This window comes from Heteronotia binoei, chromosome 18 (assembly GCF_032191835.1).
Source record: "Heteronotia binoei isolate CCM8104 ecotype False Entrance Well chromosome 18, APGP_CSIRO_Hbin_v1, whole genome shotgun sequence".
In the NCBI taxonomy this organism is placed as follows: Eukaryota; Metazoa; Chordata; class Lepidosauria; order Squamata; family Gekkonidae; genus Heteronotia; species Heteronotia binoei.
Genome location: NC_083240.1, coordinates 6533145 through 6560066, shown reverse-complemented (window position 1 = coordinate 6560066; position 26922 = coordinate 6533145). Strand labels below are relative to the sequence as shown.

The following is a 26922-nucleotide window of genomic DNA, read 5'->3' as shown; positions in this document are numbered from 1 at the left end:
GCTGGATATAAGCTCATTTTGTCAAAGTCTTCCTCAGGAGTAGTCTTATTTCCTTCAAAGTTATCAGCCTCTTGTTACAATTCAGTGTGTGTACTGAGTTAGCAAGCCAGTCCTCTAAACAGATGCAAAAGCCTTCTGGATTTGGCTGGCAAAATGCTCTCTGCAACCTCTTCCGTTAAAATTAGCATCCTGCAATAAGGACTGCATAAAATGGCAAACATATCATACAGAAATGGCATTAAAAAACCACCAAACAAAAATGGATAGGAAGAGCTACCACATCCTGAGGAGAACCTAAAATTGAAGGAAAAGACTTTTACCCCGTGGCACAGTACTGCAGTCGGAGCCCTCTGCTCACGACCTGAGTTCGTTCCCAGCGGAAGCTGGTTTCAGGTAGCCGGCTCAGGTTGACTCAGCCTTCTATCCTTCTGAGGTCGGTAAAAGGAGTACCCAGCTTGCTGGGGGGAAAGCGTAGATGACTGGGGAAGGCAATGGCAAATCACCCCGTAAAAAGTCTGCTGTGAAAACGTTGTGAAAGCAACGTCACCCCAGAGTCGGAAACGACTGGTGCTTGCACGGGGGACTACCTTCACCTTTATCTTGATTTCACACACTGATTACAAAATAACCTTTGTCTGAGGTTGATAGCCAGGGTGGTGTAGTGGTTAAGACTGTTCAGCTTGAATCTGGGAGACCCGTGTTCGAATCCCCACTCGTGCCATGGAAGCTCGCTGTGTGACCTTGGGCCAGTCACATCCGCTAAGCCTAGCCTACCTCACAGGGCTGTCGGGAGGATGAAATGGGGGAGAGGAGAAATGATGGAAGCCACTTTGGGTCCCCGCTGGGAAGAAAGGCAGGGTATCAATGAAATAAAATAAATAACGAATAAATAAATATGTCAGTCTGTCTGCAACAAACGATCCACAGCTGCCCCTCAAAATCGTTTCTTAGCGGCTTCCAAGCTCCTTGCCGCATCCAGATCTGCAACCTGACATGTGGACATGGACATTAAACAAATAATTAAGTTCCTCACAGTTGGGAGTCTCGCCTGGGTAAGGCCACGTCCTTCTTTAAGATGAGGATGCTCTGGACCTCAGGTGCTGGAGAGTTCCGCTCTGTCCCACTCGCTGTCTTCCGATTCCCAGTCTTTGGGGAAGGCCACGTGATTCTGGCGCCAGCTCTGTGGCCTCGGAAGAGAAGGGTCCAGGCTGTCATATCGCCAGCAGCACAGGCAGGAAAAGAGCTTGTTCCGGACGACTCGTGTGCAAAACACAAACATAATGCAGTTGGCACCTCCTTGGAAGGTGTTCCCGATGCCCTGAAAGAGAGGCAGACAGTTCTTGGGAGGCCTGCCATTGCCCACAGGAGCAATGAGAGGCCGAAGCAGGTCCAAGTGGGAAGGAACGCTGCCATCAGAGCCTGTCCACCACACAGTTCGTTTGTGCACTAATTATCAGCTAAGAAGAAGATGATGACGACTGCAGATTTCTACCCCACCCTTCTCTCTGGATCAGAGTCTCAGAGCAGCTCACAATCTCCTTTATCTCTCTCCCCGACAACAGACATGCTGTGAGGTGGGTGGGACTGAGAGGGCTCTCCCAGCAGCTGCCCTTTCAAGGACAACCTCTGCCAGAGCTGTGGCTGACCCAAGGCCATGCTAGCAGGTGCAAGTGGAGGAGTGGGGAATCAAACCCGGTTCTCCCAGATAAGAGTCCGCACACTTCACCACCACACCAAACCAGCACTGTCAAGGATGTTAACTGACAACTCCAAAGCAAGAGTCCACAACGTGGTGCCCACGGACACCTTTCCTAGCGTTCACCTAGGGTCTTTAGAAAGTAGGTGGGTCCAAGTCAGGCTTTTGCCAGGCAAGGTTTCTGATTTTTGCCCAGCAAGGCGCTGATTTTTTAAAACGCAGCATGTGACTGAAGGCAAGCAATTTTATGGCTGTCTCTGCCTCCTGTGGCAGCTATTTTGTGGCTGGCTTCACCCACCATGCTATGTCAGACTTCCAAAGGTGCCTGCATGCTCAAAAAGTTTGGAGACCCCTGATCCAGAGGCATTTACATCTATATTATATCTTAGCTCTGGCAGAGGTTGTCCTTGAAAGGGCAGCTGCTGGGAGAGCCCTCTTCAGCCCCACCCACCTCACAGGGTGTCTGTTGTGGGGGAGGAAGGTCAAGGAGATCGTGAGCCGCTCTGAGACTCTTCGGAGTGGAGGGCTGGATATAAATCCAATATCTTCATCTACCTCACAGGATGTCTGTTGTGGGGGAGGAAGGGAAAGGAGATTGTGAGCCCCTCTGAGACTCTTCAGAGTGGAGGGCGGGATATAAATCCAATATCTTCATCTACCTCACAGGGTGTCTGTTGTGGGGGAGGAAGGTCAAGGAGCTTGTGAGCACCTCTGAGACTCTTCAGAGTAGAGGGCAGGATATAAATCCAATATCTTCATCTACCTCACAGGGTGTCTGTTGTGGGGGGTGGGGAGGAAAGTAAAGGAGATTGTGAGCCGCTCTGAGACTCTTTGGAGTGGAAGGCGGGATATAAATCCAATATCTTCATCTACCTCACAGGGTGTCTGTTGTGGGGGAGGAAGGTCAAGGAGATTATGAGCCCCTCTGAGACTCTTCAGAGTGAAGGTCAGGATATAAATCCAATATCTTCATCTACCTCACAGGGTGTTTGTTGTGGGGAGGGGGGGGGGAGGAAAGTAAAGGAGATTGTGAGCCGCTCTGAGACTCTTTGGAGTGGAAGGCGGGATATAAATCCAATATCTTCATCTACCTCACAGGGTGTCTGTTGTGGGGGGGTGGTGAAAGGTAAAGGAGATTGTGAGCCGCTCGGAGACTCTTCGGAGTGGAGGGCGGGATATAAATCCAATATCTTCATCTACCTCACAGGGTGTCTGTTGTGGGGGAGGAAGGTAAAGGAGATTGTGAGCCGCTCTGAGACTCTTCGGAGTGGAGGGCGGGATATAAATCCAATATCATCTTCTTATATTCAGACCAGGGTGGGAAGAGAGGCACCGGTCACAGGATGAATGTGTGAGTGAATGCTGTTATGTGCACCCAAGTTGGGTTGGGGGAGAGGATGAAGGCCAGATTAACTCAGCATCTTCATCAGAATCCTTTCAGAGGCTAAGAGAACAACGTATTCAAGACCCAGGTCCTTCCCTCCACCTATTTCCTCACAATGAACAATCCTGGCTTTATGATTTTGGCACTCACATGAAGGACCACCAGCAGTGGGTTTTGAACCAGAGGGGAACCAGAGAGAGTCAGCACAAATCGGATGGTGCTCCAGATGCGGAGGAAGATGAAGATCACTGGAATCAGGATTAGTTTCTTGTCTGCTATCGAGGTTCTTGGATGGAAAGCTGGAGTACTCGACAAGATGGGGCGGTATTCAGAGAGTGCTGCATGCTGCGAAAGGGAGGAGGAGAGAAATACCATTAGAAAACTATATTATATTGGAAGGATGGGGAAGGAAGGGTCAGAGATGGAGTGGCTCTGTATGGTGGGGCAAAAAAAACAGTTTTTAAAAAAATTGGACCCAAGAGTCTCCTCAGTAGAAACTGAAGGGGTGTTTTTTTCAAGCCCAGCAGAACCAGTGCATGTACAGAAAGCTCAGCAAAACCAATGCCACTGTGGCAATGCCAGTTCAACAGATCCAAGCAAGGGAGGGTGCAAGCACAGCACGGACAGGCCATGTACAGAGCACTCAGCAGAACCAGTGCATGTACAGAGTGTCCAGCATCACTGTGGCAATGTCAACTGAACAAATACAAGCAAGGGGCTGTACAGATTCAAGAGGGGTTTAGATAAAAATATGGAGCAAAGGTCCATCAGTGGCTATTAGCCACAGTGTGTGTGTGTGTGTGTGTGTGTGCGTATATATATATATATAATTTTTTTTGCCACTGTGTGACACAGAGTGTTGGACTGGATGGGCCATTGGCCTGATCTAACATGGCTTCTCTTACGTTCTTAAGAGGAGCAAGCCCAACACATCCAAATATGTGCAGTGTGCCCAAAGAAGGTACCTCCTTTCTCCATTGTTTACAATGGACGAAAAAAAGAAAGTATTTAAGAGAAGGCATTGGGTTTTGCTGGGTACTACTACACTGCACTAGTGCCTCTTTATTTACCTGTATTTATTCCACATACATTTTTATTTACCACCTGTAGTTAAAGTGAAAATCTAACCAAGACAGGTTATCTCTAAGACAGGATAACTCTCTACATTTTCACTTTAGCTTTCTCAAGAACTAATCCTGACCAGAGTTTCAAAACTGGCTCAGAGAAATCTGTGGTAGGCAACGTCTTTAAACCAACTCCAAAAAGCAAGGAGGAAGAAATGTCTGGCATGAAATGTTGTGTGTGTGTGTGGAGTGGGGTGGGGGAAGAGATCTGGTTTCTGGCCTGCCCCACACCAACAGTTGCTCCCACATAGAAATTCTACTTCATTTATAGACTAATAACAACAGCAGCCAGTAGGCCCCAAATATCTGCTTCTGTAGAAGTAAGGCGGAGACGAATACAGAATCGTCCACAAAATTGGGGAGGGACAGTGGCTCAGTGGTAGAGCATCTGATTGGGAAGCAGAAGGTCCCAGGTTCAATCCCTGGCATCTCCAAAAAAGGGTCCAGGCAAAGAGGTGTGAAAAACCTCAGCTTGAGACCCTGGAGAGCCGCTGCCAGTCTGAAAAGACAATACTGACTTTGATGGACCAAGGGTCTGATTCAGTATAAGGCAGCTTCATATGTTCATGTTCATCCACATACACTTTGCAAACAGAAAAAACCCCCACAAACTGACAGAAAAAAACCCCACAAACTGGAAAGTCACCACAAATGTACATCTCTTTCATTTTATTCTGATCACAAAAATGAAGATTTGTTCACTGATTTACAAAAGAGCTTCTCTGCTGAAGAGCCTGGAGGAAATGCGGGTTCGCCACTAGGCCACCAAGAATCCCATCCCTATCCGGTAAAGAAAGATGCGCTGAATACCAACCGCTCGATGGATGTGTTTCCTTATAAGGATGTAGAAGATGGGCAAAATCAAGTATGCCAGGAATTCCCATAGTTTCCCTGCCAGTAGCATCCAAAGGACCCGATCGTCCGCTTGGATGTCAATCCAGCACCAGCCAACGGAGACGTCGGAGGCGTCGTATCCAATCTTCTTCAGGGCAACAGCCGCCGCCGTGATGCTCAGAGGAACTCCCCAGCTGAGGGCAGAGAAAGAGATGAGGAAGGGCTGGTTAAGGAGAAGGGATTCCCACCCACCCCACCAGAAGCTCTCCCTTCACAACACCATCTCTGCATCTAGGAAGAAGGTCAAGAGGAACAATGTTTACTAACGGAGGCCACTGGGTGCATACACACTACACTAAATAATGTGTTTTGCAACTGGATTTTTAGAGAGCCAGTTTGGTGCAGTGGTTAAGTGAGCGGACTCTTATCTGGGAGAACCGGGTTAGATGCCCCACTCCTCCACTGGCAGCTGCTGGAATGGCCTTGGGTCAGCCATAGTTCTTGCAGAGTTGTCCTTGAAAGGGCAGCTTCTAGGAGAGCTCTCTCAGCCCCACCCACCTCACAGGGTGTCTGTTGTGGGGGAGGAAGGTAAAGGAGATTCAGAGTGGAGGGCAGGATATAAATCCATTATCTTCTTCTTCTATGTAACAACAGCAAAATACATTATTTAGTGTAGTGTGAATGCACTCACTGTCTCAGAAGTAAAGCATATGGGTTTCATATACAGAACTCCATCTACAGTTGGGAGATTCTTGGGGAAAGGTCTCTCTGCCATAAACCCTGGAGAGCCACTGCCTGTCTGGCATTAAGGGCCTGATTCAGTCTAAGGCAGCATCATGTGTCCATTTCAAATATACGACGTTTCCTTGCCTGGTCACTCACAAGTCATCTTTACTCACCCCCAGGGATCAGATTTTTTTTACAAGTCTGGTTCAGAGATTTACAGGTTATCACCAGCCCCTAAAACTGTGTGCAGTACAAGTGGGGAAAGCCAATTTGGTGTAGTGGTTAAGTGTGCGGACTCTTATCTGGGAGAACTGGGTTTGATTCCCCACTCCTCCACTTGCAGCTGCTGGAATGGCCTTGGGGCAGCCATAGTGGTTAAGTGTGCGGACTCTTATCTGGGAGAACCGGGTTTGATTCCCCACTCCTCCACTTGCACCTGCTGGAATGGCCTTGGAGCAGCCATAGTGGTTAAGTGAGTGGACTCTTATCTGGGAGAACCGGGTTTGATTCCCCACGCCTCACCTTGCAGCTGCTGGAATGGCCTTGGAGCAGCCATAGTGGTTAAGTGAGTGGACTCTTATCTGGGAGAACCGGGTTTGATTCCCCACGCCTCACCTTGCAGCTGCTGGAATGGCCTTGGGTCAGCCGTAGTGGTGAAGTGAGCGGACTCTTATCTGGGAGAACCGGGTTTGATTCCCCACTCCTCCACTTGCAGCTGCTGGAATGGCCTTGGGGCAGCCATAGTGGCTAAGTGAGAAGACTCTTATCTGGGAGAACCAGGCTTGATTCCCCACTCCTCCACTTGCACCTGCTGGAATGGCCTTGGAGCAGCCATAGTGGTTAAGTGTGCGGACTCTTATCTGGGAGAACCGGGTTTGATTCCCCACTCCTCCACTTGCTGCCACTAGAATGGCCTTCTCATGGCTCTTGCAGAGTTGTCCTTGAAAGGGCAACTTCTGTGAGAGCTCTCTCAGCCCCACTCACCTCACAGGGTATCTGTTGCGGGGGAGGAAGGTAAAGGAGATTTTGAGCCACTGAGGTTCTGAGATTTAGAGTGGAGGGCAAGATATAAATCCAGTATCATCATCGTAACAGCAACGAGCCTGCCAGCACAACTCACCTGGATCTTTAATGGGCAGCTTCTACAGCTCCCAAAGTCACCCTGTAAAGGATTTGGGAAAGTCTTCACAACTTGTGGCTACCTGGCTTGCTGGCCTTTCGTGGGGCCTGTAAAACAGAGCTGTTCTGCCAGGTTTTTGGATGAGGCAGCGGGCATCTATCTATTCGATCGGTTTGCCTCCTCCTACTGCACTGTCTTGAGGTGCTATTTTTGTGCTAATCTGTAATGCCAATCTGCCATTCTGTAGTACCGTTTTGCTAGATTATTCTGTTATATCATCCTGCTGAACCATCCTGTTGCGCTTTACTAAATGTTGAAATTGGTTTTATTATGAAGTTATTGTAACTTTATTGTGATTTCATTACTCTTTTGAGGTACTCCGCTCTGAGCCCCCAAATGGGGGAATGGGCGGAATATAAACAAACAAATAACAATAATAACCTCCTGTCTCCACCTGAGTATTTTCAGAGTCAGAGGAGAGGTTATCAGAGGACAACCCCGTGCAGACAGTTGTGTAACGTTGACATGACAGCCACAACAAGACACGAACACCGATACCGGCTTCTTATCACTCAGCGGACTGGAGACTCCAGAGCCTGAGGTAAAAGGATTTGGCCCCAAAGCACGAAAAACAGGCTTGGCTGAGGTATCCGTTGACATTGCCTAATGGTACAGGCTGAGACCAGTTTCACCCTGGTTTGAATTGTCTGTGCGCTTCCTTCAAAGAACTGTAATGCTTCAGAGATTGCCAAGAACCGTTTTGTTAGTCATCACCTCAGTCACCTAAAATTCCCAGCATTCCCCAGTTGAAATCACTGACACCTAAAAGGGTGGGGAATGATGGACAGCTGTAGGAGAGGCAGGCAAATCAACCCAAAGGTGGGCTGAACAGCTGCAAGACCTGCAGGACCAACGCGGTGCCCACAGACACAGTTTGGTGTAGTGGTGAAGTGTGCGGACTCTTATCTGGGAGAACCGGGTTTGATTCCCCACTCCTCCGCTTGCACCTGCTGGAATGGCCTTGGGTCAGCCATAGCTATCACAGGAGTTGTCCTTGAAAGGGTGGCTTCGGTCAGAGCTCTCAGCCCCACCCACTTCACAGGGTGCCTATTGTGGGGGGAGAAGATATAGGAGATTGTAAGCCGCTCTGAGTCTCTGATTCAGAGTGAAGGGCGGGGTATAAATCTGCAGTCTTCTTTTTCTTCTTCCTAGCACCCACCTAGGTTTTACAGAAGAAGAGTTGGATTCGTACCCCGCCCTTCACTTGGGAGTCTCAAAGCGGCTTACAAATCTCCTTTCCCTTCCCCTTCCCACAACAGACACCTTGTGAGGTAGGTGGGGCTGAGAGAGCTCTGAGAGGACTGTGACTGACCCAAGGTCACCTAGCAGCTGCATACAGAGGCGGAGCGGGGAATCTCCAGGTCAGAGTCCGCAGTCCTAACCACTACACCGAACTTTTGCCCAGCTGGGCTTCTAATTGACCATGCAGATTAGAAGGCATCCTGTCAAAACACAGCTTTGGTTTGAAGTGTTGGAAGGGGTACTATTAGTTATGTACAACCTCACTCCCTGACATCGTGTGGCTGGCTCCACCTCCTGTGGCCACCATTTTGTGACTGTGCCCACTGCCGTGTGTCAGAATTCCGATGGTTCCCGCAGGCTGAAAATCCCTGTAATAGATCTTGATTTATTTGATTTTTATCCCACTCCTTTCCCTGCCCAACAGGGCCCAGGGTGGCTTCCAACAACCAAACAGGCAGCAAAACCAGAATCACAGTTTAAAACCAAACCAAACCACAGTTTTAAACCATTAACAGCCCCCTATAGGGTTGCCAATCCCATGGTTTGGAGGCCTTCCCCCCACTTTAGGGTCATCAGAAAGTGGGGTGGGTGGGAGGGAAATGTCTGCTGGGCACTTCATTATTCCCTATGGAGATTGGTTTCCATAGGGGATAATGAATTTTATTTATTTATTTTTATGATTTGTATCCCGCCCTTCCCACCAAGGTGGCTCAGGGCAGCTTACAACTGATAAATCAAACATAAAATCTTAAGTTAGGTATTTAAGACATTTAAACATTTAAAGCATTTAAAACATATAAACATTTAAGCATTGCGGCAGTATAAATAACAAGAATCTGATAAAACTACACTTAGTTTCCTATGCCAGTTAGGTGTAAGCCAGCCGGAAGAGGGTTGTCTTACAGGCCCTGCGGAACTGAGTAAGGTCCCGCAGGGCCCTCACCTCCTCCGGCAGCTGGTTCCACCATGAAGGGGCCATAACAGAGAAGGCCCTGTCCCTAGAAGATTTTAGGCGGGCTTCTTTTGGCCCAGGGATAACGAGAAGATTTTGTGTTCCCGATCTCAGTACTCTCTGGGGAACATGTGGGGAGAGATGGTCCTTCAGGTAGGCAGGTCCTAGGCCATATAGGGCTTTAAAGGTAATGACCAGCACCTTGTACCGGACTCGGTATGTTATTGGCAGCCAGTGCAGAACCCGAAGACCCGGCCGAATTGATCCGTGAGTATCGGGGGGGGAGGGGGTTGTCTTTTAAAATGCAACAAATGTTCAGCATAGCATCCAGTGCCTCTCCCCAAAATACCATCCAGGTTTCAAAAAGATTGGACCAGGGGGTCCAAATCTGGAGCCCCAAAAGAAGGTGCCCCTATCCTTCATTACTCCCAATGGAAGGGAGGCATTTAAAAGGTGTGCGGTCCCTTTAAGCATGATGGGCAGAACTCCCTTTGGCGTTCAGTTCTCTTGTCGCAACCTTGCTCCTAGCTCCACCCCCAAAGTCCCCAGATATTTCCTGTATTGGCAACCCAACCCCCTACCATGCTGTCCTCTGGGCAACCTCTCCCTTGGAACAGCTAAACATTGTGAAATTATCCTACTTTGCCATGGAGCTATGAATAGCACCCGGTCACAAGAAAAAAAGGGTGACTGCTTTCTAACACCACACAGCAGGTGACCAGTCAGATCATCTTTCGCTTCTCGTCTGTCTGCCAGCCTCAAGAGTTTCATGCCCGCGTCTCCATTCCAGGAGGCAGTCCCTGTCAACAGCAGAGCGATCTCCTTTAGGTACTCAAACGCTGTTGGGACTTGAAGTAGCAGCTGAAGCATACAGAAGAAACCGATAGGCTGGAGCAAGGCAGCTGCAGCCCAGGCTTTTTTCCCCCCCTATTTCTGAGCTAGATGTCTTCCTCCAACAACAACTGACAGTGCTCTATATATTAGAATCGTAGACTTGGAAGGGACCTCCAGGGTCATCTAGTCCAACCCCCTGCACAATGCAGGAAACTCACAAACACCTCCCCCTAAATTTACAGGCTCTGCATTACTGTCAGATGGCCATCTAGCCTCTGTTTAAAAACATAAGAACATAAGAGAAGCCATGTTGGATCAGGCCAATGGCCCATCCATTCCACATGTTAATCACCCTTTGGGTGAAGAAGTACTTCCTTTTATCCGTTTTAACCCGACTGTTCAGCAATTTCATTGAATGCTCACAAGTTCTTGTATTGTGAGAAAGGGAGAAAAGGACTTCTTTCTCTACTTTCTCCATCCCATGCATTATCTTGTAAACCTCTATCATGTCACCCTGCAGTCGACGTTTCTCCAAGCTAAAGAGCCCCAAATCTCCAAGGAAGGAGAGCCCACCACCTCCCGAGGAAGCCTGTTCCACTGAGAAACTGCTCTAACGGTCAGGAAGTTCTTCCTAATGTTGAGCTGGAAATTCTTTTGATTTAATTTTAACTCATTGGTTCTGGGGCCACAGAAAACAATTCCACACCATCCTCTATATGACAACCCTTCAAGTACTTGAAGGTGGTGATCATATCTTCTCTCAGCCTCCTCCTCTCCAGGCTAAACATGCCCAGCTCCTTCAACCTTTCCTCATAGCACTTGGTCCCCAGAACCCTCACCATCTTCGTCGCCCTCCTCTGGACCCGTTCCAGCTTGTCTATATCCTTAAAATGTGGTGCCCAAAACTGAACACAATACTCCAGGTGAGGTCTTACCAGAGTAGAGTAAAGCGATACCATCACTTCTGTGACTGTATCATGCAAATTCAGCCCTTGTTACTGGATCCTCATTCTGAGAAGCCCAGCTTAAGTTTCTAGATTTCAAAACTACAAACACAAAGGTGAACATGCGTGCGGGCAATTATCAGAGGCTCCCCTCCCCAAAGGGGTCCAGCTAAGACACATCTAGCAGTTGGGGTCGAGCAGTGCTTTTGTGCCTAACATAATCTTTGACCCCCTGCCTATGCCCAGAATCTCAGTACGTCATGCAAAGTCAACAGGGATTCAAAATGACTTGAGCCAAGTAGCTCAATTGCTCAACCACACCCAATGCAGAGGTAACGGCTGAATTACTTCTCTAATAATAATAATAATAATAATAATAATAATAATAATAATAATAATAATAATAATCTTTTATACCCCGCCCTCCCCGCCTAGGCAGGCTCAGGGCGGCTAACAAGACATGGTAAACCATGATACAAATAAACCGAATACAATAATTAATAATTTAAATAGTAAAACCAATAAAACAATATAACACTATAGTACAATCAGAATATGTGCAAGATGGCTCGATGTTATTGATATTATCAGGAGTTCCGTCTTAAACAGCTTATTGGAAGAGGGCAGTTTTGCAGGCCCTACGGAACTGGTTAAGATCCCATAGGGCCCGCACCTCTTCCGGCAGTTGATTCCACCATTGGGGAGCCTTTGTAGAGAACGCCTGTTCTCTGGTAGTTTTTAATTTGGTTTCTTTCTCTAGCAGAAGCCAATTCAAGAACAGCAAGACCAAAGCAGTGAATCACGCACAGACACAGCAGACGAGACAACAGCAGGGAATCATGCAGAGAAACAGCAGGCAGCCTCCTTTGCAGGTAAGTATTTGAAAATTAACAGAAGCCAATAGTTATTAATTTCCTATGACAGGCCAGCAGCTCTCTCCTGTTCCAATGCACAGTTTGCAAATTACTAATACTGACTGTAGAAAGGAAGGGCACTCTGTTCCCTCTTTCTTCATGCATTCCAGGAACTCAGCCAAAACCCAGTGCTCAAGGCCACAGGTTCCAAGATCAAGCACAGAGCTTGATCCTGTCAATGCACCTGCCCTGTGTTTGCACAACTAACCGAAGAAGAAACTGCCCGATGTTTGCATTTCCACTCAGCATGGTGAGCCAAGAGCCTTCCTGACACTCCCATAACACAATCCAACACTGCAAAATGCTGCTCACACACACACACACACACACACACAGCTACTATTAGAAGTTCTCTGGATCTTTTTCTTTTTTTGGAAACACACCTTCTGCACTGGAGAATATACGGCACCCCAAATCCCTTCTCCACACAAAGAGCCCTAATCTGCTTAATAATGAGATTAGCCCACAGTGTTTTGTACAGAACGGCACTTCAAATCCATGCTGACCAAAACCTCCTGGAGATGTTCCAACTGCCCCTAATTTAACAGGAACAGTCCTTTCTTACTGGTTAGGGGGAAATCGCTGTTGCTGCTTCATCACTGGGAAAAAACCCCCTGAAAAGAATGTGCCTCTGGCGGGGTCTCCAACGTGGTGGTGCCCACCAAGACTTTTTCTGGTACCTGCCAAGAGTTTTTAGGCAGGGCCAGGTGGGGATTTTCCACAGGAAGACTTCTGATCACTGGAGATTTGGATGGCTATACAGATTTTTCAAAATATTGTTTTGGGAGCAGCTGCTACCATGACAAGGATTTAATGCTATGTTGCTTAAGTTAAGCTGTGGCTGCCATTTTGTGGCTAGCTGCACCTCCTCCAGCAGTAGAGCTGTCAGGTCAACTTATCCGGCTAGCATCGGTTTCCCAACTGCAAGCGATGTTGGGAATTTTGGGGCCTACTTCCGGCTTCTGGCCTATGGGGTTACACTCTGGTTTTGGGGCAAAACTCTATGGTAAATTTGGCTTCAAACCATAGAAGTTTTGTTCCCAAACCAGAGCATGGTCCCCAACCAGAAGTGGGCCCAAAACTGGAGGTAGGCTTGAAAAGGTCATCTGGGGGCGAGATTTCCCACCAGCCAGCTGGCCAGTGGCAGACAAGAGCCTGCAAAAGCAGAGATTCCCTCACACCCACTAGGAAGCATGATGCAACCGTTTTGTGGCTGCACTCACCGTGTGGTGTAAGAATTCTAAAGGTACCCACAAAGGTTGGGAATCCCTGGCATATGTATTGCCGTTCTTTTGCTCACAGCTGCTTATCTAGACGCTCTAAACCTGTGCGCTCATTCTCAACTGATGTATGCATCTTGGTCCTACCGCATGTGCCCATAAACAGACATGCGGGAACACCGAAACCCCATGCAGTCCATAGATCACCATTCCATATGCTGCAGCAGGTAAGGCTTACCTAATAATAATAATAATAATAAATTTATTTTTGTATCCCGCCCTCCCCCACCGAAGGCAGGCTCAGGGCGGCTAACAAGACACGGTATATACCATGATAGTAAAATACAATATTACAACAAGCAATTAAGCAATTAAAACAAATAAAATTACATTCATAAGTTAAGTTAAAATTAAATAGACAGTTAAACCATTGTGAAGTATACATTTCAGTGCTACAGTTCAACTATATCTAGGAAGGCTAGATGTCATTTCCCGGGTTTCATCTTAATGCAAGCTGAAAGAGGGCAGTTTTACAGGCCCTGCGAAACTGATTTAGGTCTCGCAGAGCTCGCACCTCTTCTGGTAGTTGATTCCCACCATTGGGGAGCCATTGTTGAGAAGGCTTACCTAAAATGCTAAGAAGAGTAATATTTTCTCTCTCCTTTTTTGGGAATCGATCGAGGCAGGCAGCCACGTTGGTCTGAAGCGGTAGAACAAAGTTCGAGTCCAGTGGCACCGAAAAGACCGACAAAAGCTTATTCAAAGCCTGAGCTTTGTTTGCAAGCCTCAGAGACCATCTGCACAAAAGCTTATACCTTGAATAAACTTTTTTTTTGGTCTTAAAGGTGCTGCTAGGATCTGTTCTACTTTTTTGGAAATGTAAAACTTCCTTCACATAGTTTACAAAGGGGAAAAAAAAGTTAACATATTCAAGAGCAATTTTTCTAGCGTTATCTTCAATTAAAACAGTTCTGCTTGACACGCAGAAGATCCCGGGTTCAATTCCCAGTTGAAAGGGTCAGACAGCAGGTGATGTGAAAGACCTCTCTGCCGGAGACCCTGGAGAGCCATTGCCACCAGATAATACTGACTTTGATGGCCCCATGGCCTGATTCAGTATAAGGCACTTTACGTGTTCATGTTGCCTGCAAGCCTGGAAGTTCTGCATTCACTTCCCCGATCTCGAGCCACTTCCTGGGCTGGTTCCCATGGGAGCCAAGAATACAAGCTACGGAGAGACTTGCGCAGGGTGTGGATAGATGGGCAGGCTCAAGTCCTTGCTGGGACAAGTTGGTTGCAGGTTTTCATCCTAGGCTGTGGAACAGGAGGAAGGCTGAACACCTTAAGTTGCTTGCTTTGAGTTGGGACTTTGACCCACCCTGCTGAGTGGTACTGAATGGACAAAGAGTGGCTCTCCAAGATGACTAGCGTAGACAACTTCAAGAGGGGATTGGATAAGCATATGGAGCGGAGATCCATCAGTGGCTATTAGCCACAGCTTATCGTTGGAACTCTCTGTCTGGGGCAGTGATGCTCTATTCTTGGTGCTTGGGGGGGGGGCACTGTGGGAGGGCTTTTAGTATCCTGGCCCCACTGGTGGACCTCCTAATGGCACCTGTGGGGGTTTTGGGCCACTGTTTGATACAGAGTGTTGGACTGGATGGGCCATTGGCCTGATCCAACATGGCTTCTCTTATAGCCCCGCTACTTTAGAACCCGTTTTTGTGCAGCAGATCAGTTATCTATAGACAGCCAGTCTTGGACAGCAACATCCCTGGCTCACTGGCTTTGGAAAAAGAGTAGCAGCAAAATTCCAAACCCAACATCAGCCTGACACTTTATTGCTTTCAGGACCAATCAAAATCCCACAAAATACGGAGTGCAAGCGTTCAGGTAGCCCAGAACTCTTCAGTGGGCTGGATGTCGCAAAGAGGTGGTGTGGGGGTGAGGAATAAAGATCTTTCAGGGCACTGGTGTAGCATTCCCATCTTCTAGGATGCTCCGCTGCTCACCTAAAAGTCACCATTTTTCAAACAAAGGAGCCTGAAAAGGAGACTCCGTTGCAAAACTGCTGCATTTATCGAAAAATCGGACTGCATTTCACAAGGTTGAACAACGACACGGCATTTCTCATCAGATGGAAAGACAGCAGGATTGCTAGTTATTACTCAAATGAATGGTTCCTGCGTTGATCTTGAACACATCTGAATGCATTACAAGTACATCTGTACTTCTCGAGTTTCACGGCCTTGCGGCCTTGCTGTTTACACACACCGCAGCGGTAACTTGGGTGTAAATATATCTGCCGGATGAGATCATTAGCTTCGTGCAACTGGCTCTAGTTCGTAAACAGACTCTAGTTCACAACAAGCGCTGTCATAGTTAGTCTTTGAGGTGCCACGTGACTCCTGCTTGCTTTCTGGAGCAACAGATTTGCCCTTTATGTTCGGGGAAGGCAAGAATCTCTGGAGAAGACAATAAGGCTAGAAGAAGGAAGACCCAACAGGTGACGGATCAACTCCACCAAGGAAGTCACGAGGGCCCTCAGTTTGCAAGGCCTGAGTGGGGCTATTCACAACAGGACATTTGGGAGGCCGTTAATTCATGAGTCCAGGCGGGCAGCCGTGTTGGTCTGAAAACAGAACAAAGCTGGGAGTCCAGCGGTGCTTTTAAGGCCAACAAAGTTTGGTCTTAAAGGTGCTACTGGACTCCCAACGTTGTTCTATTCATTCATACGGTTGCTAGAAGGCAGCAGTGACTTGACAGCATTTAGCACACGGGCACTTTGTAACTTGGAGATATCAAGGACAGAAAGTGGGACCTTCCACACGCGCAACGAGAATTCTTACCACTGAGCTAAATGTCCCCCCCAACCCACAAATCACGTCTGCATTTGGCCATTCACCTCTGCTCTGTTATGACCACCGGCCTTCCAAAGTCTCATACAAAAGTGTGAAGTCCTTTTAACAAGAGACCTCAGGGATCTGCCTTAAAAAGAAGACTTCGAGCCTAGCTCACTCCACTGAACCATCTAAGTCAGGGGTGTCAAGCATGCAGCCCAAATCAGGCCCCCGGACGGCTCCTATCAGGCTCCCAAGCAACTGGCTGTCCTCTGCTTCCTTCTCCCTCTCTTTTGCTTCCTTTTGCATCACAGCTTGCTTTGACAAGCTTGCTCAATTATACAGGAGCTACAGAGCAAAGCCTCTATTTTTTTTTCCATTGGCTGAGGCTCCTCCCTTGGGGAGGAAGGTGGGAGGAATAGCATGCTTTGCCAGGCTCTCTCAATTGTACAGCAGAGCTACTGACCCAAGCCTCTCTTCCTTCTATTGGCTGAGGCTCCTCTCCCTCCTTCCTCCCCTGGGGAAGGAAGGAAAAAAACCAGAGCTTCCATTGCCCAGTTCCCTGGATCGCAAGGGAGAGATACAAAGAAAGCACCTTTAAGACCAACAAGTGCTAATGTTCTAAGCACGTTTTATTTTAAGCTTTTAAAAAATCTTTTGTGCTTTGTCTGTATTGTTTATAAAGTTTATAATTCTGCTACCTGGCATTACATTTTATGACACACACAGTCCAGCCCAGCAAGGACTCATTTATGTCAGATCCAGGCCTCATAACCAATGAGTCTGATCTAAGTTACGCTTGGCCTACCTGTATTTATCACATGCAAGGGCTGGTTCCCGGATTCTGTCTCTTGGTCATACTCTAGTGCAGGGGTGGCCGAACTTGCTTCACATAAGAGCCACACAGAATAAACATCAGATGCTTTGAGAGCCTCAAGACATGAACGTCGTATGTTTCAGAGCCGCAAGGAAGGAAGGAAAATAGATTGGGGAGAGAAAGGTGGAAAGGAAGCAACTTTAACGACATTCGCCAAGCTGCTGGCTGACTTGGCATGGAGAAGCGATTTAAAGAGACAAATACCTTCTCCAAGCTCGCCAGTGGGGTGGTGGGGGCTTTGAGAGCCAGACAATATGTGTGGAAGAGCCCCCCCTGCTCTAGTGCAGCCAAGGAAGAGGGCCCGAGGGGAAACGGTGCAGAACCCTGTAAGTGCACAGGCACTCTTTTCAGTGTCCAGCTTGTCTGGAGGCCCATCCCTGGGAAGAGGGAGTAAACTGGGGACTGGGATCCACCAGCGAGCCTGCAGCAGACGTGGACTATTGCACCCTTCTTAAATCTTCGTTCGCGAAGCCAAGCCGAGAGAGAGAGAGAGAGAGGGGGATCCACACTGCTATCCCCAGCTCCTCACAGGAATAATAATAAAGACAGGAGACCCTCCTTATGCTCCTGCCTCTGTAATTTTTGGCAACACCCAACAATTCCACTCCCCCACACGGGCTGGGCTATGCGGGAGCTTCCAGCGGAATCAAGGTACAAAACAAGGCTGAGCATCAGTGCCAGCGAATGCGCTCTTTGCAAAACTCTTAAGTTCTTGAGCAAGAAAGGAGCTGTGTGTGTAAATGACTGGCACACCCCATTAAAGAACAGCATAGACCTGCATAAAATTCAAGAATCTAAGAAGCATATCAGGACTGACCAAAGAGACCTCAAACCCAGAATTCTGCTTCCAACCAGCTCTGGATGCTAATCAGTAGGATACGAGGCGAACAGCCTTCCCTCTGAACATGTCGGACTCTGCACCATCCAGCTATCAGAGGTATTTCGCCATTACTCATGGAGGTTCTTATCTGGTCCACTGCAATGAAACTCCATTGGCAGAGATCAGATATAACACCCTCCCACCCTTAGCGGAAAGCAATAACACATTTCCTTCCTTCCTTCCTACAGATGCCTCCTTGAATTCCACTAATCCTCTTTTGAAAATCTTCTTAACTTCCTAGGCATTACCCTCACGCTGTGCTAATGAAATCCACACATTAATTACTCAAATGCTTCAGCTTTGCAAATAAATTGCGAGTTCATTCTCTTTCCGGCCCCTTGCTAACCAACCCACCTGCCTACATATAGCTGTCACTCAGATACTGGTTCATGTACTGGAAGGATCAACTTCTCCAAAGCTTCTGAACGCCCTGAGCTGGATAGCCCATGCTAGCCTGATCTTGTTGGATCTCGGAAGCTAAGCAGGGTTGGCCCTCGCTAGTTGTTTGGAAGGGAGTCTTCCAAGGAATGACAGGGTCGACGCAGAGGCAGGCAACGGCAAACCACCTCTGAATGTCTCTTGTGTCGGAAACTCTAAGGCAGGGGTGTCAAATATGCGGCCTGGGGGCCAAATCAGGCCCCCAGAGGGCTCTTCTCAGGCCCCTGAGCAACTGGCTGTCATCTGCTTCTTTCTCCCTCCCTCTTGCTTCCTTCTGCATCACAGCTTGCTTTGCCAGCCTTGCTCAATCACACAGGAGCTACAGAGCAAAGCTTCTGTGTTCTCCATTGGCTGAGGCTCCTCCCTTGGGGAGGAAGGGGGGGAGAAGAAGAAGATGTTGGATTTATATCCCGCCCTCCACTCCGAAGAGTCTCAGAGCGGCTCACAATCTCCTTTACCTTCCTCCCCCACAACAGACACCCTGTGAGGTGGGTGGGGCTGGAGAGGGCTCTCACAGCAGCTGCCCTTTCAAGGACAACCTCTGCCAGAGCTATGGCTGATCCAAGGCCATGCTAGCAGGTGCAAGTGGAGGAGTGAGGAATCAAACCTGGTTCCCCCAGATAAGAGTCCGCATACTTAACCACTATGGCAGCAGGTGCAAGTGGAGGAGTGGGGAATCAAACCCGGTTCTCCCAGATAAGAGTCCGCACACTTAACCACTACACCAAACTGGCTCTCCGAGAGCAGAGCTTGTTTTTCCAGGCTGTCTCAATCACACAGCAGAGCTGCTGAGCCAAGCCTCTCTTCTTTCTATTGGTTGAGGCTCCTCCCTCACAGTCCCCTGTGGAAAGAAGGAAAGAGCCAGAGCTTCCTTTGCCCAGTTCCCAGGATCCATGGGAGAAATACAAAGAAAGCACCTTTAAAATCCACAAGTGCTAACGTTTTAAGCATGTTTTAATTTTTTTTAAAGAAATTAACTGTGTTTGTCTTCGTCCTTATAAAGTTTATATCTTTGCTACCTAATCTTAAATAGGTACACACATGGGCTGGCCCAATATGGCTCAGCCCAACCCAACAAGTTCTCATTTATGTCAGATCCAGCCCTCGTGGGTTTGACACCCCTGCCATCTGTGACTTGACGGCACTTTCCAACAGGTCCCTTGCAAACCGTTCTTCATCGCCACAGGCAACGAAGAAAACAGCTTTTTGCAACTTTCTATTCTGTTTCCCATTCCGACGATGCAAGTCAGAACCGTTTCCTTCCAGCTGATAAACCCCGTCATTTCCAGATCCCGTGATCCCCCAACTGTGAAATGGGAAGAGGGGCAATCTAAATGAATGATGGCGACGTTCTCAAAAGCACAAGCAAAAATCATTCCAGCAGAGAGCATGAGAAAATGAGAAACTGCATTGCAGAAATCTCCTCCATCGTTTGGCTTAACTGAATTGGAAGGTTTTTAACCTAATTTTGTTATCCACACTTGGCAGTCCAAAGCGCCAAAGGACTCCTCCGTCGGGAGGCTTGCACAAGACGGCACCATCTCGCCTGGCACAATGAAAGCTCTTCTTTCCCTTGAGCTACAAAATCAGCTCTCTTGCACGAAAAGCCCCTGGCACACAACCACATCCCAAATCTTGTCAATGGGTTACTGAACCACCCTCACATCCTGCCCTGCCCCAAGGAGTTTCCAGTCTAATCTCAGATAGCTGAAGAGTCAACAAGAGAAGGAGAAGAGAGGCGTGTGCGCATGCAATTAGTGCCACTAGATTGAAATAAGGTCTTGGTCCATTGATCGTACGAGTTCAGTCAACATAATATTCGCAAGACCTCTAATGAGGGAGAGAGGCACACCCTCACTTGATTTTTCGATTCTGCCTGCACACTGCAGAAGAGGCAGGGTCTTAGAGGCAGCATTCCTTCCTGAGAGAAGATGGAATGCTTTTCCAAAATGACACAACTCTTACAACTATTTGTATTGTTTAAAGAACTAAAAAAGGTAAAGGTAGTCCCCTGTGCAAGCACCAGTCGTTTCCGACTCTGGGGTGACTGACGTTGCTTTCACAACGTTTTTATGGGGTGGTTTGCCATTACTTTCCGCAGTCATCGACACTTTCCTCCCAGCCAGCTGGGTACTCATTTGACCGACCTCGGAAGGATGGGAGGCTGAGTCAACCTCGAGCCGGCTACCTGAACCCAGCTTCTGCCGGGGATCGAACTCAGGTCGTGAGCAGAGCTTAGGACTGCAGCTTTACCACTCTGTGCCACGGGGCTCTTTTTAAAGAACTAATTCCTTTTTAAAAACTCTATTGCCCAGTTACCGACACCTTCTGAATCAGTCAAAGGTTTTAAAACTGGCAAGTCCAATCAATTATAACCATTGCAAATGCTCTGGCATTGAAGCTTCGTTTTGCTTGGCAGGGTTTGTTGAAGAGGAGAGTAAATGTTAAGCAGGGATTCAAAGGGAGAACGGGGGAGTATCAACTAATGCTTTCTCAGCCTTGGGGTGCTTGACCAGTAAACAGGCAATGGTTGTGCAAGATGTGGTGAAAAGCCAAGAGGAGTGTATTCTGTGGGCTGGTGACGCTGGGAAGAGCCACCCAGATGCAGTGGAGTTATGGCCCAAAGGGCTTTCAAGGCAAGACATCTCTGCCTCTACATGGCAATTCTGGACTTCCTTGGTGGTCTCCCATTCAAGTATTAAGCTTCTGAGATCCACCAACACTGAAGAAGATATTAGATTTATACCCCACCCTTCACTCTGTCTTACAAGTTCCTTTACCTTCCTCCCCACAACATACATCCTGTGAGGTAGGTGGAGCTGAGAGGGCTCTCCCAGAAGCTGCCCTTTCAAGGACAGCTCTGCCAGAGCTATGGCTGACCCAAGGCCATTCCAGCAGCTGCAAGTTGAGTGGGGAATCAAACCCGGTTCTCCCAGATAAGACTCCACACACTTCACCACTACACCAAACTGCCTCTCAGTACGGACACAGGCTGGGCCAACCAGGTCTCAGGGAAACAATGACATGTCATCAAGTCACACCTGACTGATGCCCACCCATGGTGGGGTTTTCAAGGCCATTGCCTGCCTTCTTGCAGGTCTCCCATCCAGGTAACAGATCATGACCAACCTGGCTTAGCTTCTGAGATCTGCTGAGACTGGACTAGCCTGGGCCATCCAAGTCAGGGCAGATGAACAGAGGTGGTTTGCCACTGCCTACCTTTGCATAGCACCCCTGGACTTCCTCGCTGGTCTCCCACCCGGGTACGAACCGGGAGGATCAACCCGGCTTAGCTTCTGAGATACGATGAGATCAGGCAAGCCTGGGCCATCCAAGTCAAGGCAAGAGGCGGTTTGCCCCAGCCTGACTCTGCGTAGCAACCCCTGTTGGTCTCCCATCCAAGTACTAGCGCAGGGGTGTCAAACATGCAGCCCCGGGGCCAAATCAGGCCCCCGGAGGGCTCCTATCAGGCCCCCGAGCAACTGGCTCTTGTCTGCTTCCTTCTCCCTCTCTTGCTTTCTCCATGTCAGCTTGCTTTGCAAGGTTTGCTCAATCGCACAGGAGCTACAGAGCAAAAGCTCAATTTTCTCCATTGGTTGAGACTCCTCCTCCTCCTGGTCCCCTGGGGAGAGAGGGAAAGAGGCGGAGCTTCCTTTGCCCAGTTCCCTGGATCCCCTGGGAGAAATACAAAGAAAGCACCTGTAAGACCAGCAAGTGCTAATGTTTTAAGCAAGCTTTATTTTAAGGCGTGTTTTATTTTTTAACTTTAGTTGTGTTTGTGTCCTTTGAAAAGCTTATATTTCTGTTACCTACTCTTAAACAGGTACACACATGGCCCGACAAGGTCTCATTTATGTCAGATCTGGCCCTCATACCGAATGAGTTTGACACCCCTGCACTAGCCAGAAGTTCTGATCCAGAACCAACCCCGCTTAGCTTCTGAGATCTGCCAGGATCGGGCTACCCAAGTCAAGGCTGAGGAACAGAGGCGGTCTGAGCATGCACAGAGTGCGTCTCTTCCTCCAGCACCCGGTTGCCTCTGCAGAGGAACCCTGCGCTTCCTTGGGAGCGTCACCCCCCTTCGGCTTCCGGCCAACCAGGTCAGGGCCCTCTAATGCAAAACAAGGCAGGCGCGCTAGATCTGGGGACGGGGTGGGGGGCGGGTGCCCTGGCGCTTGTCCCTTGCAAGGCAGAGGGGCCACCAACCTCACCGCGTGGAAGAGCCAGAGGAGGCCGGGCCCGGCGGGGCCGCCGCCGCGGACGATGACGAAGTAGAGGTAAAGGGCGATGGCGACGGTCCAGAAGAAGGAGCTGGTGTTGGCGAAGGTGGAGAGGGCGCCCTGCGCCACGCAGTCCCACGAGGGCCCGCCGAAGTCCTGCAGCACCCCGTAGAAGTAGGCGGCGGCCGAGAGGAGGTCGGCCAGCGAGAGGTAGAGGAGCAGGCGGCGGGGCCGGGTGCGCAGCTCGGGCCACAGGGCGTGGGTGGCCACCAGGAGAGCTGCGCCCAGCGCCGAGAGGGCGCACGACAGCAGCACCAGGACGCGCTCCCAGGGGAAGAGCAGCGTGGCCGGCGGCAGGGCGGCCGTGGGCATGGCCGAGGCGGCAGGAGGGGAGCCCCGGCCCCGCCGAGGACGAGATCCGGGCGACGGTCGCCGGCAAGGGCGCACGGCTGGCCCGGGTGGAGCGACCGAGCCCAAGCGACGCGCGGCCAACCGGGCGCAGGGCCGGCGAGGAGTCCTGCAGCTAGCCCGGGCCGCCGCTCATCATGTGAGGGGCCGCCCGCCAGAGCCCCGGCCGCGTCCCCGTCTCCGCCCACCGCCTCCTCCCGGCCCGCCTCTGGGCGGTGCCATAGGCTTTGCTGCCGCGGGCCTCCTGCGCTGCCGGCTGGCGACACGCCTTCCCCGGAATCTGAGCGTGCACAGAGTACGTCCAGTTCCTCGGCACCTTCGCTTCCAAGGGTTTGGAGCTCAGGGTGCTCCCGCTCTGGCCTCTGTGCAGCTCAGATTTCTGAGCATGCACAGAGTGCGTCCCTAGTTCCTCCGGCACCTTCGCTTCTCTGGCACCACGACTCTGGCTTCTGTGCGGCTAAGGACGTTTCTGAGCATGCACAGAGTGCGTCTCTTCCCCCAGCACCTTCGCTTCCGTGGCACCGCGACTCTGTGCGCCTAAGGACATTTCTGAGCATGCACAGAGTGTGTCTCTTCCCCCAGCACCTTCGCTTCCGTGGCACCACGACTGGCCTCTGTGCGCCTAAGGTCGTTTCTGAGCATGCACAGAGTGCGTCTCTTCCCCCAGCACCTTCGCTTCCGTGGCATCACGACTCTGGCCTCTGTGCGGCTAAGGACGTTTTTGAGCATGCACAGAGTGCGTCTCTTCCCCCAGCACCTTCGCTTCTGTGGCACCACGACTCTGGCCTCTGTGCGGCTAAGGACGTTTCTGAGCATGCACAGAGTGCGTCTCTTCCCCCAGCACCTTCGCTTCCGTGGCACCACGACTCTGGCTTCTGTGCGGCTAAGGACGTTTCTGAGCATGCACAGAGTGCGTCTCTTCCCCCAGCACCTTCGCTTCCTTGGCACCACGACTCTGGCCTCTGTGCGCTAAGGACGTTTCTGAGCATGCACAGAGTGCGTCTCTTCCCCCAGCACCTTCGCTTCCGTGGCACCACGACTCTGGCCTCTGTGCGCTAAGGACGTTTCTGAGCATGCACAGAGTGCGTCTCTTCCCCCAGCACCTTTGCTTCTGTGGCACCACGACTCTGGCCTCTGTGCGGCTAAGGACGTTTCTGAGCATGCACAGAGTGCGTCTCTTCCCCCAGCACCTTTGCTTCTGTGGCACCACGACTCTGGCCTCTGTGCGGCTAAGGACGTTTCTGAGCATGCACAGAGTGCGTCTCTTCCCCCAGCACCTTCGCTTCTGTGGCACCACGACTCTGGCTTCTGTGCGGCTAAGGACGTTTCTGAGCATGCACAGAGTGCGTCTCTTCCCCCAGCACCTTCGCTTCCGTGGCACCACGACTCTGGCTTCTGTGCGGCTAAGGACGTTTCTGAGCATGCACAGAGTGCGTCCCTTTCCCCAGCATATTCACTCCCGTGGATTCACGGGATTCAAGCCCAGTGTTCTCTGGCTTCTCTGCAGCACAGATTTCTGAGGATGTACAGAGTACCGTCGCCATGACTCCCTTGCAGTTCAGCTTCTTTGGGAAGTCCCCACAAACCACCACCACGCAACTGTAAAATTAGCTTCTGCGTGTTCTCACAGCGCTCCCTTCCATCTTTGATGTGTATTGAATGACAAGAGTAGTTTCTGAGCATACACAGAATGCATCTGGGTCCTCACTGCTATGCAGCTCAGCTTCTGGCCCATTCTTTTCATCATTGCTAACCAACCAGAAGATTAGGGTCTGAGCATTCAGAGTACATGAGAGCCCGTGTGTGGTGGGCAGTAGGTTCAGGGCAGACAAAAAGGAAAAAACCACGCAGAGAGTGATTCAAATGTGAAATTTGCTGCCAGAAGATGTAGTGATGGCGAAAGGAATAAAGAGCTTTAAAAGGGGATGAGTATAGATTCGTGGAGATAAGTCTGTCAATGGGGACAAGCCATTTTGACTGAGGGGAACCTCCACGTTCAGAGACACCAAGTCTCTGAATCGCAGAGAAGGGAGGCAACATCAGGGTCTCTATGCCCTGGTGACCATCTTCTAGAGGAACTGGTTGGCCATTATGTGAGAGAGGATGCTGGACTAGATGGACCACTGGTCTGATCTGGCAGGGCTCTTCTGTTGTTTTTATCAAGGCCTCAACTTCTATGTCCTGCTGTTGGCTGTCCAGAGGAAATGGTTGGCCACTGTGTGAGCCAGGATGCTGGACATGATGGACCACTGGTCTGATCCAGCAGGAGTCTTCTGATGTTCTTATAAAAAAAGATTAAAAAAAAAGATATTGGATTTATATCCCGCCCTCCACTCCGAAGAGTCTCAGAGCGGCTCACAATCTCCTTTCCCTTCCTCCCCCACAACAGACACCCTGTGAGGTAGATGAAGATATTGGATTTATATCCCGCCCTCCACTCCGAAGAGTCTCAGCGGCTCACAATCTCCTTTACCTTCCTCCCCCACAACAGACACCCTGTGAGGTAGATGAAGATAATGGATTTATATCCCGCCCTCCACTCCGAAGAGTCTCAGAGCAGCTCACAATCTCCTTTCCCTTCCTCCCCCACAACAGACACCCTGTGAGGTAGATGAAGATACTGGATTTATATCCCGCCCTCCACTCCGAAGAGTCTCAGAGCGGCTCACAATCTCCTTTGCCTTCCTCCCCCACAACAGACACCCTGTGAGGTGGGTGGGGCTGGAGAGAGCTCTCACAGCAGCTGCCCTTTCAAGGACAACCTCTGCCAGAGCTATGGCTGACCCAAGGCCATTCCAGCAGCTGCAAGTGGAGGAGTGGGGAATCAAACCCGGTTCTCCCAGATAAGAGTCCGCACACTTAACCACTACACCAAACTGCCTCTCCATAAGGGAAGGGCTCAGCCTCTATGCCAGTTGTTGGCCTCCCAGATTGGCCATGGTGTGAAACACAATGCTGGACTAGATGAACTACTTATCCGATCCAGCAGGGCTTTTCTGATGTTCTTACGAAGGCCTTGGCCTCTGTCCTTTTGTTGGCCCTCCAGAGGAACCGCTTGGCCACTGTGAGACAGGATGCTGGATTTGATGGACCATGTTCTTATGTACCAGCTACCCAGGTTCTGTTCCCGCCCCCCTGCTCTGCCACAGAAGCTCGCTGGGTGACCTTGGGCCAGTTACATACCCTTGGCCTTGCTTGCCTTCCTCACAGGGTTGTTGTGAGGGAAAATGGAGGAGAGGGAGTGATGTAAGCTGCTTTGGGTCCTCACTGGGGAGAAAGACAGGATGTGACTGAAATAAAATAAAATACGTTCTCTTCATCAGCACCGCACGACATCCTTGTTTCCCTTCCCCCTGGATCTTGAAGCGCTGCCTGCTCCTAAACAGGTTCCTGCTTTGTCTCGGCATCTCAAATTAAAAGGGTCAGGTAGGAGATGAGGTGAAAGACTTTCACCTGAGACCCTGGAGAGCCGCTGCCACTTTATCCTCAGTGGACCGATGATCTCATTTAGTATGAAGCAGTTTCATCATGTGAGGCATGAAAAAGGTGGGAACCATCTACAGGAGCTAGAACAATCTCTCTTCTGGGGTTGCCCTGGAGGGAAGGGCCTTTTCCCATGGAACACCTGCTCTTTCCCTTTGTCTGTGCCAGAGAGCAGTGCCTGATGTGAGCAGCACATGTCAGATCCAACTGCAAATGATGTAATCAGAGTGGGTGTGACCCTCCCAGCCCATTCATCTTGAGTCCACACCCACACTGATTGGATCTTTCAAGGCTGGCTCTTATTCTCATGTCACTCTGCAGAGGCATGCAGCTTGCACCCCGCTCTTGGGTTACTAATAAGCCTTGCTCGTCTCCGGCTGGATCCTCCCATCTCCCACCCCGTCTCCTCTCTGTTCCCAAAATTTCAATATGCACATCTCCCTCATTTAGGTGACCTTTTCTCGGTCTGACAACTCCAGATGAATAGGTGGAGCTGGTCTGTAGCAGCCAAAATTAAACGAGCCCAACAAACTCTTGAAGACTAACAGAACTTAATCCTTCATAAGCTTTTGTGAGCCAGGGACTATTTCATTGGATGCATGAAAGTTTTCATCACCCTGGTACCCACACCAACATCTTTCCTGGCACCCAAGTGTTTTAGAAACTGGGTGGAGATGGGTGATGGTTCTGCTCAGCAAAACTTCTGGTACCCACACCAACATCTTT

The 26922-nt window shown here is 49.7% G+C and overlaps 1 protein-coding gene across 1 annotated transcript; it reads right to left on the bottom strand.

The window, feature by feature from the left end:
* Nucleotides 1–1063: 1063 nt before the first annotated feature.
* Nucleotides 1064–22677, bottom strand: GPR157 (G protein-coupled receptor 157). Its single transcript, XM_060259061.1, has 4 exons — nt 22292–22677; nt 5019–5232; nt 3231–3425; nt 1064–1318 (listed from the first exon to the last, which is right to left on the bottom strand). The coding sequence occupies exons 1-4, from the start codon at nt 22675–22677 to the stop codon at nt 1094–1096; spliced, it is 1020 nt and encodes a 339-aa protein (XP_060115044.1). The 3' UTR covers nt 1064–1093.
* Nucleotides 22678–26922: the final 4245 nt, after the last annotated feature.

Coding starts and splice junctions, on each gene's coding strand:
- GPR157 (XM_060259061.1), bottom strand. CDS start 22,677: ATGCCCACGGCCGCCCTGCCGCCGGCCACGCTGCTCTTCCCCTGGGAG. Junction 5,233..22,291: donor TGGCTCTTCCACGCGGTGAG/GTTGGTGGCCCC, acceptor CTCTGCCCTCAG/CTGGGGAGTTCCTCTGAGCA. Junction 3,426..5,018: donor GGAAACACATCCATCGAGCG/GTTGGTATTCAG, acceptor TCCCTTTCGCAG/CATGCAGCACTCTCTGAATA.